This window comes from Poecilia latipinna, unplaced genomic scaffold (genome assembly GCF_001443285.1).
Source record: "Poecilia latipinna isolate Pla-1442-1.1 unplaced genomic scaffold, P_latipinna-1.0 Scaffold1193, whole genome shotgun sequence".
Taxonomy (NCBI): Eukaryota; Metazoa; Chordata; class Actinopteri; order Cyprinodontiformes; family Poeciliidae; genus Poecilia; species Poecilia latipinna.
The window spans coordinates 19,168-42,085 of record NW_015113809.1 but is presented as its reverse complement, the minus strand read 5'-3'; the positions used below and the strand labels follow the sequence as shown (position 1 = coordinate 42,085).

The 22,918-nt window shown below is 35.2% G+C and overlaps 1 protein-coding gene and 1 long non-coding RNA gene across 9 annotated transcripts in view; one reads left to right on the top strand and one right to left on the bottom strand.

The window, feature by feature from the left end:
* Positions 1-14,520, bottom strand: part of LOC106960536 (myocyte-specific enhancer factor 2D homolog) — a 40,391-nt gene extending 25,871 nt beyond the window's left edge. For 4 of the 7 annotated variants that reach the window (XM_015053675.1, XM_015053680.1, XM_015053679.1 and 1 more), the window contains exons 1-2: positions 14,334-14,519; positions 1,447-1,816 (exon numbers count right to left, since the gene is read on the bottom strand). In XM_015053675.1, the coding sequence (XP_014909161.1) occupies positions 1,447-1,500 (54 nt within the window). In that variant the 5' untranslated portion in view covers positions 1,501-1,816; positions 14,334-14,519. Of the gene's footprint in view, positions 1-1,446; positions 1,817-14,333 lie in introns of all 7 variants that reach the window. The other 3 variants (XM_015053681.1, XM_015053678.1, XM_015053676.1) reach the window with 2 other exon arrangements.
* Positions 14,521-14,615: 95 nt separating this feature from the next.
* On the top strand, positions 14,616-22,651 carry LOC106960544 (uncharacterized). 2 transcript variants are annotated; one of them, XR_001427591.1, is made up of 3 exons: positions 14,616-14,676; positions 17,735-17,848; positions 20,875-22,651. It is a non-coding gene; the product is annotated as an uncharacterized LOC106960544 (long non-coding RNA). The 2 variants fall into 2 exon arrangements; XR_001427592.1 differs by lacking the exon at positions 20,875-22,651 and adding an exon at positions 18,882-18,904.
* The last annotated feature ends 267 nt before the right edge of the window (positions 22,652-22,918 follow it).

Here is a 22,918-nt window from a genome sequence, read left to right as displayed (position 1 = left end):
ACTATCCAAAAAGCAAAATGCAAAGAACGGAAAATGTTCAATGCACTAATAAATCCTGTTGCTGGTGAGTTTATTTTAACTGATGCAGATATTTTCTGGTCTTATCACAAAAAAAAACAACTACAAGTCAAGACTGATGAGGAGCATTTTCTAACAAAGCGTAAACATTTGGACTCAAAATAAGAATGCTTAAATGTCAAAAAATAAACTCCCATATCATTCAAAAGTGCTGGAGCGGTTTTAATTTTCAGTAGTTTCAGATGAAGAAGCCTGCGTAGAATAATTAATTTGTTTAGTTATCTTCTTTTCACATGCATTAATAATCCATTATTAGTTCTATAGTAATTAAAAATGGTTCATCGCAATAATTTCATCCAGCAAAATTTGTTATTGTGACAGACCTGGCTACAACAAACCTTCACAACTTTCACTGGCATTGAGATTATTGTTTAATTATACTTCATACTTAGCATGACAAATGCTTTGCAATTCCAGTCTGAGAAACTCAGAACTTTAAATCGGTCTGCCAGCAACCAGCCTGTGCACAAGTTGGAGGTGTGGACGCATCACTGAAGCTGAGAAAACTTCAAAACCCAACAAATGTTGACGACTATGTGCATGACATTATGTGTATTAAATTTAGTATTTTTAGCTGCTTGGGGAAAACAGCTTTGTGATCCACATGACCAAGAACCAAACAGCGTCGCGTAAAATTACTTGATGTGCTGCGCAAAGTCAGACCCCGCAACATTTGCTAATGTTAAGCCTGCGTCTACTTTTAAATGTGATTCTCTGACCTTAATTTGCAGTAATGAAAAGCAGTGGTTGAAACTTTATCCTACAAAACTTGATATTCTCAAAACTAGACAAACAAAACAGAAAATCTGATTATTATTAATTTTTTATAGCATTTATAGCTTTGTGACTTCAGGCCATCTGTTGTGACTTTCAGACGCAAAACGGAAAAACGAAGAGGAACGCTTTGTAACAAATTTTGCTACCACCATGACATGCTAGCTCAGGTGATGGATTTTTTTTTTTTTAGTTTGTTTCTAACATTTTGTAAAACCTCCTAATATTCAAGAAACAAAGAAAAATCTCTCTACAACCCCCAGAAAACAATAAGACACACAAGTCCTTGGCATGAATTTGCAAAACCAAACAAAAGTGCTTAAGTGTCTGAGATAAGAGATGAACTTGGACCGAAGATTCAAGGGATTTGGATTAATTTAACCAAGATAAATTCAAATATCCCAATAATTGTTGCAAATTTTCTAGAATAATTATGCTTTTATAAACACACACCCATCATTACTAATTAAATTCAAACACTTTTGATGAATCATAAAATGACTCAATGTGTGATTTTTAATTTCCAGAGCAGATTAGCAAAACAAACAGAACGCAAAATAACATAAAATCCTTTGTTTCACAGCAGTGACTCACCTGCTTGTTCCTTTCGTCGGTGATCCTTTGGATCTGAATCTTTTTCCTCCCCATTATGCTTTGTAGTCGTGAACACTAATGCTGGAGTCAGTCAAGTGGAAAAGTGTCTCTCTGAAGATGAGTACAGAAGCGAAGCAGAAACACGCTCAAACACAGTCATGCATTTCGAGGACATGCACGCACGCGCATCTCTGTGTCCAGGTGTGGTGAGGCAACACGGTTAACTCTTGCTCTGAAAGGGCAGCGGGAGAGAAGAGCGGCGCTGCAGCGATTTGGGATGTGAAAATGTGGAAGAGGTCCTCAGTTCATCTTTTATTCAGCGGGGACTGATGTGTGCAGCTGCTGCGGCATGGAGGACGTCACTCCTCTCCTGCGTAAACGAAAGAAACAAACATTCACCAAATATCCCTTGAAATGTAAATCATGAGTGTTGAAGCTACGTTACTTTTTTTTTTTTTTAAATATGTTTTTTATAGAGATGCATGATATATTGGCACCTGGGCCGATATTAGCGACCAATTTTTTTTCCCACTTTGTTGCCGTCTGTTTCTGGTAGTTTTATTTTCAAAAGGTGTCAAAGTAGTAGAGAAATGTGTACAAATAAATATCGGTTACTGGCCAAAACAGCAACATTAATATTGGTTATCAATATCAGCCCAAATGTTCATGTTCATATCGGTGCATCCGTAGTTTTTTACGTATTTGTTCAAAGTGTCAGTTTCTTATGAGACAAACAATCTGTGAAATAATCTAATTCCTCTCAGTGCTACTGAAGAAATGCACTAGTCAAAAACAACCAATCAGAGCCAAGGGGAAGGTCTTAGTGCTGTCAATCATCCTTCTGTATGCGCTGCTCAGTGTGCTAATGGCAGAAAACAACTTACTGTCCAAGGAAAATCATTTATCTGGCATCATAATTAGACTGAGGATTCACAAAAGGATCTAGTAGCTGCAGTGTAGCAGAGAGAAAGGGGGAGAGAAGCGGTGCATCCACAAGGGTGATTGTCTTAAGTGTTTTAATTTTAAGTGTTTCTTAAAATTAAATAATATTGAACATCTGTTCACACCGATCAGTCCGTCCAGGATTTTGTGATTGTTTTTGTGTTTTTTTTACAATCAAAATCACAGATTTTGTGGCGCTAATTTAGAAATATTTCTAAGGAATTTTTACAATATTTGCACTAAATAGGACTTTATTAATCGCTGTGTTGGTCATGGACTTTTTGGCCAATTTTGAGAAACATTTGCAGTGAAATCATAAAAAATGTGGGGATCTGTTGATTTTGCATGAATTCAGTTTGGTTGTTGCAGATTTGTGAAAAACTGGAGGGACATACTGAGGTAATTTGGAGTCTAGAGGGCCAAATAAAAAGCTACTGCGGGCCAAATTTGGCCCCCGGGCCTCAAGTTTGTCACATGTGCCTTACTGTCACAACATAGAGATGGTTTCAACAAATATGTGAAAAAATATTTTCATAAAAGTTACATACTGCAGCTTTAGAGTAGTTTATTCATTTATTAAACAGTAATTTATCACATTAGGGTGTGATAATGTACAAAAAAAAATAACAGAGAACTATTGCTCAGTTGAAATAGGATGTGAAAAAGCAAGTGTAATGCACAGATCATGAGGTCAAGGTGCAACGTGAACAATGCGAGGGCCCACCCACTCAGCTTATGTCCTCTTTTTAAAGAAACCCTAATTTTTTATTTGTTTATTAGTTTTATCAGCTAACATGGCACCCACAAAAGCAAAGAGCCTCAAATGATTTTTAATTTGCTCATTTTGCACCAAGTTAATGCGACAGCTGTGAGCACAAAGCCAGAGCTTTAGGTCCTCAAAACCGATATTCTAATGTAACACAGCAGAACTAAATCTGGTGCATAACGAGAAGGAAATCTGATACACATTGTGCAAATCTCCTATGGACGGATTCCAGACAGATATGTTACCGCAACCAAAGCTGTTTCCACTGTTTAAGGTTGTACATTTCTACATAAAGATCGAAGTATTACGCTTCATTATAGTTTAAATCTATTGCTTAGTTCAATAAAGCTGCAGTAAGGATGGTCTCCACCTGACTAAACAAACAGGATATGTAAAATGTAGGAAGACATTTGCATGCACAGCAGGAAAATGAAAATAGATCCAAATGATATGCATATTAATGCTATCTGCGAATAGTGTATAAATATTACCAAAGGGTCAGTGAGCACATTCAGCTTTAAGTAATCTGAACAAAATTGAAACCAGTTACTTTCCTACTGGAGCTCACTAAATGCAGATAAAACATGCAGCTGAGGAAACACATTTAGTTTAGCAAGGAGAGAAAATCTTTACCTGAAAAATCCTGAATTACATTTAGATAAATATAGTTTCTAAAGTTGTGTTTTGCACATTTAAATGGATTCTTAGTACTTAATGTGACTCTTTAAGATGTTAGCATTTTATATACTTGAGGGTCAAACTGCAGGAATTTTAATTAATCACATTTATTTAAAAAAAAATTGATGATGTAATGTCATCAGAGTTCACAAAAAATTCAATCTTTTAACAATTAAATTATTTTTAAAAAGCTGCAGAGGAACAGATTCTGTTTCCTTTCGCTAATTTAAACTTCAGGCAGGTGAGGCGGGAGAAGCAGAGCATGAACTATGGCGTCACATTTCTGCCAAAAACCTTGAGGCGTTTCGGTTTATTCACAAAACGTCTCGTTAGCCTCAGATTAACAACTTCACATCGAGGTTTTTTGATTATTAAGCTGCCTGTGAAAAAGTATTTTTCTATTTGTGTATTTTTTTTCTTGGGCTGAACAACATTAGAAAAACTACTGATATTGATAATATTGGTAAATGTTGTGATAATATCAGGTGTGATATGTGCCTACAAATTGTGTTAGCATAAAAAGTACAAACGCAGAACTGTAATATTGATAAATTATTATTGCATTCAAAACAATCCTTTGAGGTAAGAATATTGAACTCACTCGTATTGCAATGACGATATATTTGTGATATATTGTTCATCCTTAATTTATTCTAAGGATGAACATATCCACGTTTTAGTCACAAATAAACATTGACGAGAGTAAAAACAGTTATTCAAATCAAACAGGCACATTCTGGTAATGGGGGAAAAATTATTTTAGTATATGCTTTAACAAGAAGTTTTTCTTTTTTAATTTCAAGTGAAGAGTTACTCTGTATTCAGCTGCACTTTTCCAACCCGCAGTGATATTTCAATCCCCCTGTGACAGTAATTTAGCTTCACAGCTGGATTAGACATATATTAATCACCATTTCAGCATAAACATTTCATTACACTCAGTCAGGTGCATGGTGGATGTGCTGCATATGGGGTGGCTGGTGTGCTTGATTAAATCCAGCTGAGAGGAGCAGAACCTCTGCTCTTAAATAATGAAACGATGAAACATCCTCAGACGCCAGAACCCAGGTAACTCAGATAATTGCATCTCAGTACTGAACAATATTGTATTGTTAGATTTTCTACAAGCAATACATTTATTTTATTTTTTTTACATGTTTCTGCTAAATTAACAGGTTAGTTGCAGCCTCTAATCAAAGAAAAAAAAAAACAATCCTGAAGGTTAATTATCCTAAATGGATGCCTCAAAATGAGAATGACTACAAATGGATACCAAAGTAAATTAACCAAACTCCATTAAATTATGATATTAAATTATGCCCTTAGTTCATTTATGGATTTATTTTGTAATTATTGGATTAATTTTCTTTCCTTGTAGGAACAAACAAATGGATTAGAGAGCAAATAAATAAACACCACCTCTATTTCAATCAGACCATCAACGTTGCTCATCAGCTCAACCAAAATGTTAAATTAAAGCAACAACTGCAACCAAACCCTCCAACTACACACAATGACACAAAAACTACGGCAACTACAAAAACTCGTAAGTGATGAGTGTGACATTTGACCTTTTGGGCAGCGTCTTCCTGCAATTTTATGGTTTCATTTACTAAATTGAAAGTATAACACTGTGGATGTACATAACAACGACGTGCATAACTTTGTTTTTTTTTTGCAGAACTTTATCCTCTGATCTTTTTATTAACTTTCACTAAATTATATTCTGTTTTACAGCTGAAACAATTGACTATTTAAATCAATTAATCGCTACAGACATATTCAGAGCAGTAATTAGGCCACAGCTATACAAATATAGCTGTGGCTATATTTGTATAACTGTATAGCTATATTTACTTAAGATAAAAATAATTTGTCTGAATATATTTTACCCAAAATTCATCAAGTGGTATTTTTTTATATTAATTTGGTTCAAATTCACTAGAGGAATGTTATTCTTTTGAATTATTGGGAATAAAATTTTTGTTTTCTTATTTTAAAAAAATAATAAATGACCTATTTTAATCTTTAATGTATTTCTGGTGTTTTATACAAAAGGCTTAAGTGGTTGAATGAAAAATCTTAATCCAACTAATCATCAGAATATGGTATTTTAAATATCTGAAGATGAAAAATTAGACTTTTAAGCTTCAGTATCTCCAAAAGAATGACTTAATATCCAGTTTCCCAGTCCAACTCAAACATTTTGAGCTCATTAGTCCATTTGTAATCCGTTTTTCTTCCAGTTTTAACCCTACATGTTCCTGCTTTCCTCTGGGATTGTTGTCAAGTCAGATGGAAAAAATTAAAAGCTGAACCGCGGCACGCATGTGGCATCAAACGTCGCACATTTTACTACAAGTCCAGCTTGAATTTTAATAAGAAATTTACATTTTGAATCCTTAAAAACACCCAAATTATTCCGCTTCCCGCTTATAATAAAGACCCTAGTGTATTCAATTGCCATTAATAATATCAGATGTTATTAGAGCAGCACATTTGGGCTATTTCAGGCATTTACAGTGTTGGACTCTCAGCGGCCCAGTTTTGAGCTTGACTCACTGTGAGTCAGAAACAGTCGCTCACCGCCTGAGGATCAAACATCTCAACTTTTTCTCCCAGTAACAACCCTGCACATTATCAGCACCGCAAGAGATTGGATGAGACCAACCTGAAGCCCCTGCCAGACCCCCATTTCTGATAAACATGATTTATTAAGAAACCAGTTGTTATTTTTGGCCCAACTGGACTGGGTTACCAGACTGGTAACGCCGATCTGTCCCACCTGTTTCCATCATCCGCCCCGTGTTCCTGTCAGCCTGCCAGTCTTTGTGCAACACATTTCAGAAGGTTAAGTTGTTTTAAATGTTTGTTTCAGAGCTGGGCTCGCTCTTCTAGCCCTGCACTATATTTAGAGATATGATGTGGCAACTGGATCAAGTTGCTAAGCAAGTGATAGGGCAGCTGTCGTTAACATTATGACATTTAAAGCTTCATCAGAAATCTAAGAAATTGTTGCTTCTCTTTCTCAAACTTATTGGACTGGATGTTTTATGTGCTTTTCTGTATTTTCTTTGTTTTAGTGTTGAGTTTTTCTATATAAATTACACACATAAACAATATTAAGCCCTCTCTGGATTTGGCAATAAAAAAAAATGGGTAACATTACCTTCCAAAAACATTAATATAAAAGTGTACAATTGACACTGTAAGGTTTTTGTAATGGTGCAAAAATAAGGACAGAGTTCTTTCTTTCATTTCAAACTTCACAAAAACTTAAGTGTGAACTCATAATAAGACTTTGTAAGTTTCTCCCACTACAGCACACATTTTCTCGGAAACAAACCAAAATATGCGTGTGAACAAGATGAAGGACCAGGATGATGTCATCTGAAGCTCAAATTTCCAGCTTCTTCTGAATTACACATAGACCTTTGGGCTACATTTCCAGTAAGAGAAAAGGAATGAAGACATGATGCAGCCATCACCGTACTTAAAGTTCAACCTTGGTTTCAAATGTGTTTCCACAAAACCTTTCTAAGCCTGGATGTTTTTTTCTCTGCAAAAACAGACTTTCTGTCCAGCCTGACAGATGAACTAAAAAATGAGCCAAACATGGAGAAGCAGCTTTCAGCTTCTATGCACCACAAATCTGGAACAAACTTCCAGAAAACTGCAAAACAGCTGAAACACTGAGTTCATTTAAGTCTAGACTAAAAACCCACCTGTTTAGGCTCGCTTTTAAATCATAATAAATGAAATCCTGACCAACATCTTGATGTGTAACGATGGCAAATTGTAATGTTTGTGGTGTTTTTTAGGACTTTGTATTTTGATGATATAAAGCACTTTGAACTGCCTTCTTGCTGAAATGTGCAATACAAATAAACTTGATTAATTGACTGAATACAGTAGGCAGTTTCCATATGTGCTACAAGCCTGTTACTAGCCAAACAAAACCCCTGCATCTCCTTTTCTGTTTCTGTACGTCTCTTGGCAGATTTTTGGGTTAACAGATTAGTATTGGATAGCAAAATGTACATCTTCTACTGGTTGTGACTAAACTATAACCCGACATGCAGAAAAATCTCTTTTGTGGAGGGAAAAATTATTTAAATTTTCAGGCATCACTAACATCTTTGATTAGAGACTAAAATGGGGGCTGAACTACAAGGCCTCTGCCTTGTCTGCCTTGCCCTGCCTGCTCTCTGCATGCCTGCCCTCTCATTACTGTAATTGACAAGTTCATCCCTTCTCTTCCTCCCCGAAGGCACCGATGGCTCAATTAAGACCTGGCCGAAGGACTGATTGGACACAAACATAATGAGGTCGCCGCTTGGCTAGCATGAAGCCCTGCATGCAGCCAGACTAAAAATGCACAGCTGCATTCACCGAATCCACACAGCAGAAACTAAAGATATTCTGCATCAAGTAATCCATAAGCCTGACACGAGAAATTCTCCCAGACGTTATTGCAATAAACAATCTTTTTAAGACATCTTTCAAGGAAAATAATGATTAAAATGGCATAACAATGCAAGATCACGTTCTCAAAGATCAATAAATTTCAAATATTAATGAACATTTAACACCAGACCTGAAAGACATTTTAAATAGACTAAGATAAATAAACAAAACAACAGAAACCACAAATCAAATGAATTATGAAGTTTCTGTAAACAACAAAGCTTTAGTTGAGACCAAAACACCAGTGAAGATTTTTATCATCCAGTTTTTGGTAGCAAGAGAAAAACGACAAATCATTCAAATGGATATTGTTGAGCTCATTTTGATTTATCATGTAATCAATTGATTTATTGCTTATTGTGACAGTAATTTGTTGGTGAGGTCAACTTTGCTTCAATCTCTGAAGAATGGGAGCTAAAAATGAGCCACTAAAATGGTTTTCTGATTAGAAATGAAACAGTGAGGCTTAGAGAGAGTATTTGTCATTTTGGAGAAACATAATTAGTGCCAGTGACCTTTTAGAGAGCAGCTCATAGAAAGGTCGGACATAAACGTTTGGAGCAGGATTCGCACCGGTCAGGATTTTTAGACAAACATCGCGGATCAATATCCACAAGGCAGACCAGGAAAACATAAATTTACACCAAGACGTCTGAACTTCACATCAACCTGAAGATGTTAATGAACTTTTATGTAACAGGTGAGACGACACAGAACTGGTTCTCATTTACAACACCAAACTACAGTTGATATAAAGACACTAGCTTTATTTATTTTGACTTATTCTCAGTCTATCTCAAACAAATTAATAATTTAAAAACAGAAGACACACTGATCAGGTTCCTCTTAGCAAGAGGTTTGATTTTTTTGTTTTTTTCTTGAAAGTACTACAAAATGAAGGAGGGAAAAGCTATTTGAGTTAGCTATTTTAAATCCTTTTTATACTTAAGTCATGTATTTCTTTACACAGACAATATTTCATAACATCTGTTGCCAGTTAAATAAACAAAACCTTTTTGTCCACAGTGTAAATGTTAGCTGAATCTTAAATTTTACAACCTTATACAAGCAGATTTTAAAGTTGTCCAAACAAATGAGCAGATTTAAAATCTCAACTTTCTCCTTGAATTATTGCCATTATGGTTTTAAATATGGAAATTTAAGGAAAAGATCTGTGACGTGCAGAGACGCAGCAATTTATTGGTCAAAAATTCAGGATCTACCGATTTTCTACCGAGCTGCTCTGATTGGTCATTGACAAAATACTAAAATAATTTGAAAAAATTTTATTTTCTTTTATTCATTCAGTTTCTCAGACATAACAAATTTAGTCCAACACCAACTGCAAAGTTTTTTCATTTTAATAAAAATTTGTTAATGCACAAATCGACAGCCAATTTTGCTCTTTTATTCGTTCTTGTCCTTTAACTTAAAGAAACGAGTAAACATCTGAATCAGTAGATAAATAAAGGATGATATAGTTTTTCTCCAAGGTTTGGCTTCTTTAATTTTCTCAACCTTATAGAGAATTTGACATTTTACATGCATTTGTATTTTTCCTTTATCCTATGCATATTTTTAACTTATTAAACCACATTTTCTTTATGCCGCTTCCTATTTATGTCACGCTTTGCGTTAATACCCAATTAGATTCTTGATGTTTTAAAAGTGAAAAAACTCAGACTTTGATATGAAGCAATGAGTTTTTGCAAGTGAAGCAATGACATGACATTTAAAATTTATAAAACTGATTTTTGCTCATGCCAGTCAGTGAAGCAGACAATAATAAAACGATTGCTGAGGCAACTGGATCAGTTGCTAAGCAATTGATGGGGAAGCTGTCAGCGCTGCAATATGACTTTTAAAGCTGGAACAGAAATTGCTGCTCCTCCTTGACAGGCTGATTAGTAAATCTTTGTTTTACATTTTAGTCGAATTTTAAATGTATTTTTTCCCCATCAAAGATTAAACCATGAAAAAAAGCTCATAATAAAAATGTACTTCCTTTGTTAATACTGCTTTTTATTCCAACACTGATTCCAAATTCTAAATATAAACATTTTTATGGCAAATATTTACTTGCAGAAAATAGAAGATGGTCAAAATTAAGGGTGGAAGAAGTTTTATCAGGATATTTTGTGGTACTTGGGATAAAAGTGACAATAAGAAATGTTTATTATTACTAATTTTTTAGATCATTTCACAGCTGTAACTCCATGGTAGATTAGTACCAAAAACACAAACACAGTTCTTGAAACACAATAAAATAACATGCTTCTTTAGGACTCGAGTTAAATAAAGAAGTGTTATTTGCTAACAGTAACTGCATTTAATCCTATTTTTACATTTATTGATACTATAGTTGAACAAACATTGGAGAAAATAGTAAAATAACAATCCTGACAATACGGACAGTTTTGGAGGATTTTAAACATTATTAATTAAAATTTATTGTGACAAAAATAAATCAAAATTCTTACAGATTATCGTGATAAATGCCCATCCCTAGCCAAAATACCAGAAAATTGTGTTTTCAGACTTCAAATAATGTAAAGTTCAGAGGGATATCACAATCCCTAACATTCACTTCACTCATCAATAAGCTGATCGCTGAGGGTTTTCATAACTGCAGATTGTAACGTGAATCCATCTGCAGGGACGCCTCACAGCGGTAGATTCACCTTGTTAAAGCGGCCTACTTCAAGCCCAGCTAAGGCAGTGAAATTCCGGCCTCTGAATTCATCAAAACCAAGCCGCTGTCCCGGCTGGCACCTGTTCTCTGCTGCAGGTACAGCTGGCCCGGCTGTAAATAAGATCATGCAAATATCAGTGGCATGGCTAGACCCTTGCTTGTCAAATGTCTTTCTATAAAATCAAATTCACTTTTGCATCAATTCAAATTGTGCAGAAGCAGAGCTAAGCAGGAAAATATTTCAGCCTCTTTCTAACAATGAGCCTTCATTAGAGAAATGGAAATAAAACGCAGCTTTGAATAGATATCCGCCTGTCTTTGCTATTCTTTTAACTCAAAGAGAGGAACTGAATTGACCCACATAAGGTCCAGAATCCAACAATATCTAGAAATAATTTAATGTTTATTTTCAGGATTTTACCACAATGAAAAAGAATGATAGCTGAATTTATTTTTGCTTCATTGCAAAAATATTCTCTTATCGCTGTTTGTTAATGGAGAAAATATTATACTTTACAATTGCAAACATAACTTTATTTAATATGACATGTCACGGAGGGCACAGAACATGTGACAATTGAATTTTTTTAATAAAAAATAATCCTTTATTGCTTTTTGCAGGTTATTAATGCTCTTTTATATGAAATGATTTTTTTTTTCACCACTCTTATGGAGATTGTAATTCAAAGTAATTGTAATTCAGCAGCTTGAAGATGAAACTATTATTGTTTTTCTGTTTTATTGACTATCAAATGCAACATATCAGACATTGAATAAGTTTAATTCAACTCCCAAAGAGGATTAAGTGTTTAAACCCTGGTTTCCCCCAGGGCTTTATAAGCCTGGCGGACCACCAGGCTTTACTTGCACCCCCACCAGGCTAAGAAATGTTTAATTCGGATGAAACGACTTAAACAACTTTTTCTTTGTTCCCTTTTTTAAGACTTTACAGTTGGTGTTTAGGTATTGCAAATACTGTCTTCCAATAACACATAATCACCTAGTCATATTTTCACATTTCTTGTAAACTTTAAACATTTTTAACTCAAAAACATGATGGGCCTATGGATGCTAACGCTCCTACCACCAGGCTTAGCAAGTTTTCTGCAGGAAACCCTGTAAGTGTTGCACTGGCCTGCGTCCTGAGTGATCCGATTGGGTCCAGATGGTGCGAAAAATGTGTGAATTCACAACAAATAAACACACTAAGGATGTGATTGTATCTGCATTAGATTGGTAGGACACACTGAAGGACCAACAACAACACAATTATTACCTGAACATCTTCAACAACAACCAAATAAAATGTTTTTATAACATCTGCTGCCAAAAATCAGTGCTGCTCTCAGTGGATTCAAAACTACTACCTAGTTTTATGTGTTGGAATCCTCCTCAGTAAAAACCATCTTCTCTGAACAGTCGGCGTTTAACGGTTGATATCAGGACACCGTAAGGGTGATTTTTTATTTTTACTGTTGTTTTTGGAGCTGATTGAACTGCTGCGGTCACCGCACTATAAATTATTCATGCAAAGTGCAAAATCTCTGGAATGTTCTGACACATTTAAGCAGTGCATATTAGTAAACGAATAAAATTGTGCAAGCGAGTCGACAAATGCTTTACTGTGGTGTTGTTTTATGGGTTTAAATCTATGCACACTGATGCTGAGCTTTGTAAAGTCACGCTATTTATTCTCTATTTCCTCTTTATGTTTTCTGTTATCATACAAGGGTCAGAGTATAAAGAGTTAGTAAATAACTCAATAAACCTGAATAAGATGAAGATATGGCGCTAATACCAGGTCTGAACAGAACCTCAGTACCTTTGCAGAATGGTTTGGTTTGCTGATTTAACTCGTTAGTAGCTTCTTGAAAGGCCATTCATGTAGACATTAAGGATCGGGATATATTTCTGAACTCTTTATGAGTTAAAATCAAAATATTGTTTATTTAAAGTGAAAATGAACTGGTTTGAGGTCTGAAAACACTGCCTTTGTGTTATTTTGACCATACTCCAGTTTCTACAAATGGGATCTATGCTAGTGGATAATAGAAATGGTTAATTTCTCTCAAATACATACCTCAAAAATATTTTAAAAAACCATATGAACAGAGACCAGAGTTTCTTTCTTCACAATAACAACCTTAAGGATATTCATCCTTTTTTATGAACATCAACAAACATTTCTTGAAGTGTTTACAGTAATCTGAAAGCTGGCTGTATTGTCTTTAGACTACAATTTGTCAGTGATGTTTGATAATAAAAATCTGCCCATTTTGCTATTAAATAATAACAATTATTAATAACGTGGATAATATGCTGCAGTGTCCATTCTTAATGATGTAACTACAATAATTTTTCAAATTATGAACACGTTTTTACAAAGACCCTGATAATGTGCACAGCCATGACAAATTTGCACACAATAATCACCATGAAAATGTTGCATTCTTTACATTATTATATTGTTAATAAGAAAAAAATCGAGCATCTGGATTTATCATACTGCCTGTGCATAATGAGAGGCCAAGTTGGTATCTGCTATTTGATTCAGGTACAGTTAGCCCTACTGTAAACTAAGGCCATGCAAATACCAGCAACCCAGCTTGACCCCTGCTACATGAAACTCTGCGTGATTTTTCTGCATGAAATCTAACCTACTTTAATATCAATTTAAATCCTCCAGAAGCAAAACTAGGAAGGAGGATATTAGTATTCTTCCTCAGGGCCTTTACAGTAATGAGCTTTTGTTACAAGGTTGAGTGAAAAAAAAAATGCAATATCTTTTTTATTTCCAGTAGGAATCTGATATGTGGGGGGCCACATGAGGCTAATAGAGTTTTTCTACAAGAAAAACAAAGTGTGATGAAGGCGATGACAGATGGAGTCTGGAGACTGAACAGGCCAACTGACGGCAGACAGGTAAACCCTTCAAGATTTAATCTGACACGCTGGGAGCTCAGCTCGCTGTCAGATTGTGTTCCGATTTTAGCGGAATTAAATATCCTCAACTGAGCCGCTTTTACTGGCGCTTGCTTGACAAAGTAAAAGGACAAAGTAGCGTTACTGTACCCAGGCCATTTCACAATTTTTCTAGTTACGAGTCCGACCCGACAGCCATTACCTTCCTCACTCCCTCCGTGTAACTCGGCAAGACGAACCGGACTACGCACTACTTTAGAGGAAATCATGAATGCTTCCCGTTATAATATTAACTGTATGTCTACTAGTAATTAATGAAGAGGAACAGGATTGTCGTTTTGCTATAAATGAATAATAAAACGAGTTTTCAACCGTGAAAGGAAAAAAAGACGCAGGAAGGAAATGTATCACTCCACTTACCCTGAAATATTGCTGATAAACCCTGAAATTAGCCCTGCCGCCGCCTTCTTCGGAGTTGACCCGTCTTAACTAAGAGGCAGTATACAATCGCGTTGAAGAGGCGTCTCCATTTACACACATCCGCGGCATTTTATTCCACTTTATATTGATGTAACCACACTGTCCACCCAGGCGACACAAGCGTACCCAGTGTACGATCGGCGTCATTGACGTTAGCACGTGATTGACCTGTGAACAACCCAATGAGAGACTTCACTGCAAAACTCAGGACCAATCAGACTTCGGGAACGCCTGTGAGGGGCGGGACTGTAAGAGAGGACATGACGGAGGCGGCCATGTTCTGGTATGGTGTTTGTATCCCTCCGCCGGAGTATTTACCTTTTGCATTATTTTGCATGTGGGGAAAATGTCACTGTAGCCCTGCTGTTCGCTGCCTGCTTTTCATAAGACAACCCGCTAGGACATTTGTTTTTCTCCTCGGTTACTACCACACCACTGTTAACACAATATAAACAAAAAGAATAGCGTTTCTATGTTTTAAAACAGGGAAATGTTGAATATTCAAGAGTGTTAACTGTCGTGTTCATTTTAGACCGCAATGTCAAGCTATTAAATATTCACAGATTTTTTTAAAATCTTACTTAATTACACCCTGTAACTGTGCACATTTATATGCAGAAATAGATACATAATCCAAATAATTATTAAGGTATTTGATAGCAAACCAGGCTGTGCAATTAAAACGTTGATTGTTTAGCTCACTTGAGTCAATATTAGCGACAAAAAGATCTACCATAGTGATTTTGGTATAGTTTGTTTTCAATTTAGAACAACCACATCCAGTTATACAGAGAGTTATTAACATACGATAATTTATACCTGTACAATAGCGTTATTTAGACAGATTCAAAAACATACATCCCAAAGCAGTCATTATACTTTAATGACATTATACAGTAAGCGTCAGCTGAACATTTAAGCCCAGTTAGGGCTATGTTGTTGTTTTGTTTGTTTGTTTGTTTGTTTGTTTTTTAAAAGGAAATTGTAAATATTATTGTTGAATGTTGCAACGTAAATATTGATAATAAATAACTATTTTCTATTATAACAATGTTCTCATTAGTCTTCGTACACCTTTGAATTTTAAATGTCAATTGTTGAAACAAAAAGGGACAGATGATAGAAAATTGGAAAAAATTTTATCATCAACTCATAATCTACTGTAAGAAAACATGACTATATGAGATCAGAAATTAATATCTACCAAGCAAAAGGTCGCTTTTTTTTCTTCCTGACCGTTAGAAGTGAATAACACCATCATAAGAAAAGAGCTGTTCAACTTAAAAAAGGAAAAAAAAGACTGTAGCAGGCAGCTAATGAGTCTAGTAAAAGATTTAAAAAGGTCTCAAATTAATCTGAAATCAGACATTTCACTGTACTGAAAATAGCCTACAAGTGGAGGACATTCAAAATAACTGCAGACATCCCAAACTTTGGCCACCCAACCAAGTTAACCCAGAAGGCAGACTGCAAGATCCTAAAAGAAGTCTACAAACTTATACACTTATACAAAGACCAGGACTCCTCAAATAATGCCTGAAACTTTAATTATTTGGACATAAAAACAGAGGAGAGGTTTGGTATCAGGATTTTGCAAAATTGCTAAAGAAGAGTGTAGCTTACAAAATATGAGTTTCACTTTTGAAAATGAAATACCAAAAAACTGTATTTTGATATTCTATCTTATTGAGAACCTAATTATCATGGACTGTTTTAATCTGACAGCCTAAAATATATTTTTATCTTGGTAAGAAATACAAATGCTACAAAGAATATCACATAATTTCATATTATTATATTGCTTAGCAGGGGAAATCTGTTAGCCTGCATTGATAAGGCTTCCACTGACAAATTAAAATGTAACCCCTCATTTCACTGTGAAACCTGGTGATGGCAGTATTATGCTGTGGGGATGCTCTTTTACAACAGCTGAAATAGCAGAAAAAGGTAGTTTTCAAAAGCATTGAGTCAGGGAGGCTAAATATAAATGCTCACCACACTTTTCAGACACATTAGATTTTTTAAAAAGGCAAAAATATGTATTTTTTCCCTTCACAGTTATCTACTGTGTTGTTCTATGTCATAGAATCAGAGAATCTGAATAAAATACAACACAACAAAGTTTCGAACATGTCAAGAAATTGAAATGACATTTAGATGAAAGTGATGAACTCGTTTGTGTCCTTAAAGTTTATACCCAACATAAAGAGATGTTTCACCTCTTACAAATTAGAGCCAACAGTATTCATCTTTCCCTGCAAACTCGTCCTAGTTAAAGAACATGCAGTGGATCAGCAGGGAATAGAAAAGCTCACAGGCATAAAGCACATGACATCTTGGAGAATAAAAGGCCTCTTGGATTAGACGCACAGTGTCAAAGCTTGGCTCGATTTGTTCGGATTAAAACGCATAAATCACAACCCCAAAAAAAGAATATAGATGAGTCAGAGTGAGATTTTGTAGGAATTGCTCAAGGAGGAGACATCAGTATAGATAGTGTGGTATAACAAGAAGCACATATAGAGGAAAGAAGCTGCAGCAGGGAATGAAAATACAGGACAGAAATCCTGCAAATGTTGAAACATCGCAGGCATATATAAGAAATTAAATGCTTGATTAAAATAAACTGGGCAGGACTGTATTCATACTAAAAACTGAATTAAGAGTGATGAGTTTTTATTTGGATTTTTGTATTCAGTGGACATGGAGTCAGTCTATAAAAGCTTATTTTATATTTTAAAACCAGAAACGTTGACACAAATAAATGATGAAGCATAAAATAAAGTATTCAAAAATACTTTATTAATCCCATAGGGAAATTAAATGTTGTTGTAGCTCATAAAGAGTTATCGAAGATAGTGAAGGCTGTTGTCAGCGCTGGATGACTGTCACCAGATCATAAAGGATTTATGTATGATGGAAATAATTATTTTTTCAGGTAGCAAAATTGGAGAAGATCTGAGTTAAATGAAAAAAAAATATTGTGGCAAATCAGCTAGGATTTGTGCAACTCTCTGAACTAACTGTATTGCAATTTGAGTTATTTTGTATTTTCTTTGTTGATGTATGTTTAGCTGTGTTCAAAAAAAAGCTAGGAAAAAACAAAATATTTATTAAAAAAATCTGCATTAAGTGTGCTGGTTGCTCATAATTTGTTATTTTTGTCCTTATAATGGAAGATCAATTGATTAAACCTGGATCAGTTTGACACCCAGACCAAATTAAAGTTGGTTTAAAAGCAAATATTCAAAAATAGAGAGGAAGTTACATTATTTTTAAATGTTCTCGTTCACTTGTGCTGACTTCAAAACAAGCAGCTCAATAAGCCTGTGTATTGTCAGATAAGAGCGTCTCCATCCATATGTGAACCGGAGAGGTCATCAGATGCCTGAAAATGTGCTTTACGTTCTCCACTGCAACAACAACAACAACAAGCCAAAGTGCACTTCATGCAGGTCTGTCCCACTCTGCTGCCCACACACACTCCACGCTGCCACCCACACACACTCCACTCGGCCATCATGCTACTCTCCCATGAACTCATCTTTATCACAGGGACCTGAGCCACTTGGTGTCCTCAGAGCTCACAATGCAGTGGGGATTTATTTACTAATTCCTTATGTTTTTGTGTTTTAGATTAACAAGTTGTAATATTAGACAAAGATGATTTGAGTAAATCCAAAACCATTTCAAATGAAGGAAGAAAGCTCTAAAAAAAATAAAAAATAACAAACCTAGCCTGGTTGGAAAATGGCTCCCTAAACCTAATAACTGATTGAGTTCCCGTTGGAGGCAACAGCTGCTGTCATGTGGTGTTTCTGAGCGTGAGCGGCCGGTTTGAGGACACATCACAGCTTCTCTGTCGGATTCTGGGTCACACTGAATCCAGGCCAGGGGTCTGCAACTTTTACAGTTTAAAGAGAGACATTTTGTTGTCAGGAAAGACAAATAAAACTCATTAGAGCTGCAAATTTCACTTGACTTTTTGAAAAAGTAACTACTACTTCAGGAAATTTCTTGCAATTTTAAAAAAAAACAAGCATTTAATTTATATCTTTAGGATTTAAAATAAATGTAATGATAAAATACAATAGATTTTTATTAAGTACATAAAAGGTTTACCCTAGAAAACTTGCTAAGCCCTCTGGTTGGAGCGCTCGGTGGTCATTCAACCAGCGGTCCGTTGTGTTTTTGTATTAAAAAATGTTTAAAGTTGACATGAAATTTGAAATATCACTTGATAATTATGTTATTAAAAGATTGGAAGATTAATATCTGAGCACCAACTATAAAGTCTTAAAAAATGCAAACATAAAAAAAAAAACATAAATAAATAAGCAAGCTAAGCCTGGTGGGGGAACAAGTAAAGCCTGGTGGCCCGCCAGGCTTATAATACACTGGGGGAACCCGGACATAGGCAAGAGTTTCAAGGAGAAACTTAATTTGTCACTCAATCCAAAATAATATATCTTGTGTTTTATCCCACAGGGTGGATTGGAAAAAAAAGAAAGTTAGGTAACACTTTATTTGAAGGGGTGTGCATAAGACTGACATGACACTGTCATAAACATGATATAACACCTGTCATGAAAATAAAGAAGTCTTTGTGTATGTTTATGACAGTTGTCGTGAAGTGTCATTTGGTAAATAATGACACTTTTAATGCAAAGTTGCTCTAAAAGTTGCATTAAAAGTCCATTAAAAGTGCCAACTTTGCATGATTTTGTAAATGATGATAATTTCATGCAAAGTTGGCACACCCCTTCAAATAAAGTGTTACCGAAAGTTAAGATACTCCACATATGTTTTATGATGGCAGTAAAAATTATAACACTTTCTCTTCTTCAGTGGCAAAAAAGTTTTAAAAATGTCTACATAATGGGAAAAAAATGACTGCAAAACTAGATTTATTTACAGAGTTCTGGGCTCCTGTCATTGACCACTTTGGCTGGAAATAATTGTTATAATTGCTGTATATATTTTATTTTGAATTACAATTTATTTCTGAATTGTGACAGTGTTTTGGAAAATGTACAACTATTTATTTTATTTGATTGGAAAACTATTTTTAAATCAATTACTTGAAGAGTTGCTATTTGTTATTTTGTTCTAACTGCACTTTGGTGCATCTGCATATTGAAAGGATGAAAAAAAATGTTGAATAAACATTAATGACAAGGAAAGAAGATCTAAAAACATAACTAGTACTTTTAGTGTGGAAATTCAGTGCAAATATTAAAAAAAAAGATTATCACCTGTTCAGTCGCTTAACTCTATGAATCATTCATACTTGGAAAAGTTCCTGACTTTGTGACTTTATCTAGTTTTGGGTGTAAAATTTAACTTTTCTACCAGCAGTCTATCAAACCAAAGATAAAACAGTTTTACAAATAAATAGTAACTAAGAATCAACTAGCTGATTCTCAAAGTAGTTGAAAACCTGGAATAATTGCTGAGGGTCAATTTGTGTTGGGTTGAATCTTTTGCCCTTTGCTGTGGATTAAAATTGCTGCAACAGTCTAGCCGTTTGGGCCTCAGGGGTAAATCTGCTGCTCTCGCAACAAAAACCAAGAAAATATAGAAAACCACTCTGCAGTTGCAGCTCTTTAAAAGTTTATGGTCATTCCCACAAGCTAAGAATATATTTCTTGAAGATCTTTGTGTAAGATAACATTTTTATTTTCGCCTTTTGCCTTTTCAAAATGAGAAGAAAGAAAGACGTTCCTAAGCAAAAGTTTCAGACCGTGCATGTCAGCGTTTAATCCTCCTCTCTTTTTCTAACAGCTGAAGCTCTTTCAGTTCCTCTTTGGAGTCATTTCAGACATTTTTCTTGCAAACGGCTCCTTGTTTTCTGAGAAACTCTCGCCATCTTGTGTGCTCTGCTCTTTTGGGGTCTGTTTTTAATCAATTGTGGGTAGACGGACAGTTTAGAGTCATGAGAAAACCTTCGTTTTGCACCCCTTTATAGGAAGGCAGATACAGATGTTTCCTGTTGTAAAAATCACCTTGATCATCTTTTTAACCAACCTTTGTACCGTTTGCAAAAACTTGATCCCCCTTTGCTTTTTCCACAAATAAAACATGATCATTTAATTTTTGTTGGAACACAGCAAAGTGACTACAGAATACAATCTTCCTCACTGACTTTATCTTTTTGCAGCTTTTCTTGGTTCTTTGACACTCTGATTTGTTTTTCTGCTTCAGTTTTCAATTTAAAGCAGACTGTTGAGATGAGATTCCAGGCATGAGAATATCTGTGAAGATTTGAAATCTGGGTCACGCTGTCTTTTCTAATGAGGATTTAATAGAAACACGTCACAAATGACACATACAAGCTCAAAAGAGGTGGAAAGAGGACAAAAAATAATGTACTCAAGTAAATGTACCGTTACTTTACTTAAACGCAATTTAAGTGATCAGTGTAAAATATTTAGATCTGGACTATAAAATGAATTTCATTGTAATTCTGCTGAATGTTTAGGTTGTTTTCTTACAGGAAGATGAACTTCTCCTCCACGTCAAGGATTATCCTGATCCACTTCTCTGTGTCTACAGAAGAAAGTAGACACAGCATGATGCTGCCACCACTGTGTTTCAGCAAATCAGCTGAGTTAATTTATATTAACTCTGAAACAAGAATTTCAGTCTCTAAATATACAAAACTAATAAGGTTTTCAGCTGTTGCTGCATCATATGTGCTCCTCTTTTTCAGATGTGTAACCATGCACATTTTACACTTAAGTTTAGCACAGAAAACCACAGTAGAGCAAATTAAATTTGTGATAATTATGTGACAAAATGGGAAAAGCATAACTATTTTAGCAAGTGAAGAAAAATGTCATAATGCACCTGAAACAAATATTTATTTCTACATATGAAAGAGCTTTTAAACTGATCTGACAAGACATAAATCATTCATAAATTGATTTATAAAGTTGTTTTTACTTTAATGTCTGAAGATCTGGATTAATCTGGTGAGAAATTACATGTGTACATTGATGCCTCCTTGGTTGATCAAATGGAAACTTTTGTTTTATCACCATTATTTTTAACTTTTCAGTCCTTGTAAATGTTTACATTTCCACTCTGGTCTGCTAAGAGAAAATTGTTCCCATTTTATTTAACAGCAGACAGACATACCTATATAAAAACACTAAGCTATCATTAGTGTTTAACTTTCTCCCTTTTGTTTAAAAAACAAACTGAAGACTCTTTATTATTAAGATTTTAATTCAAAAAGGCTTAAAAACAACAAACTGATTAAATGTTGTACTTTTCACAATCCTAGCTTGGTTTTGGTCATTATTCTTTCTGATTGTTGTGTTATGAAGCACGTCTTTACTTTTATCTGATGACAACAAATGAACTCGTCTTAAATCAGAGACAAAAATAAAATAATGAATATTTAAAGGAGTTTAAAGGGGAATCATGACACTGACAGCTGAAGTTTCATTTCATTCTATTATTATATCCAAAATGCAAAATCAGAATATTTGAACTTGAATGTGTTGCAGTTTTGCTTTGTGTGTGCTGTCAGGTCTCTTCTACCCATTTCCATGATGTGTTGTCATGTTTTATAGTTAATAACTGCAGACTCTGAACGTGGGGAAAGAGCAGAGCAATTTAATAATAATTAAAAAAGGAGAATTTACAGAGAAGGATATGGAGGAATCAGGAATGAGCCATGAAAACAAGGGAGCCTATATTCTGCAGGAGGAGTGGAGGATGATCTTAAATATTAGACACATGTGAGGAAACTAGGGGGGTAAAGAACAGCTGTGCAGGGGAGCAAAACAGAGAGACTGAGAGAAGATGAAGAAACAAAACTAGACACAAAGAAAACTACTAACCAAGAGGGAAATATACTAACACTGACCTGAAGGACAAAATGAAACAGTAGTGGCTTCAAGAAGCTTTTCTACAGCTATCGACACAACAATGTCAAAACATGACTTATTGAAATACAGATATAGAGATTGGTTACACAACATACATGGATCTAGTGAGATTGGAAAGAGCATGATTTTTTTATTGTTTGTGACATATATGGTGTTTTTACACTTGTTTTAGGTTATGTGTGTATGTAATACTTTTATAATGTTCTTATAAGGAACACTGTCTGGCTATGGACTACTTCCTTAAAGGACAGTGGGATTAAGTGAGTTTCAACTTCATCCTTCTACTTTTCTTAGTAAATAAACTGCTTGGAATATATGATTGTGGAAATCGATCAAGCAACCAATTGACCAATCGACCAATCATCAACCAGTCAGCCAGCAAACCAACCGGCCAATCAAAAAGCCAACAAGCCAACCAACCAACCAACCAACCAACCAACCAACCAACCAACCAATTAACAAACCAACCAACCAGCCAATCAACAAGCCAACCAACCAACCAACCAACCAACCAACCAACCAACCAACCAACCAACCAACCAACCAACCAACTAACAAACCAACCAACCAACCAACCAACCAGCCAATCAACAAGCCAACCAACCAACCAACCAACCAATTAACAAG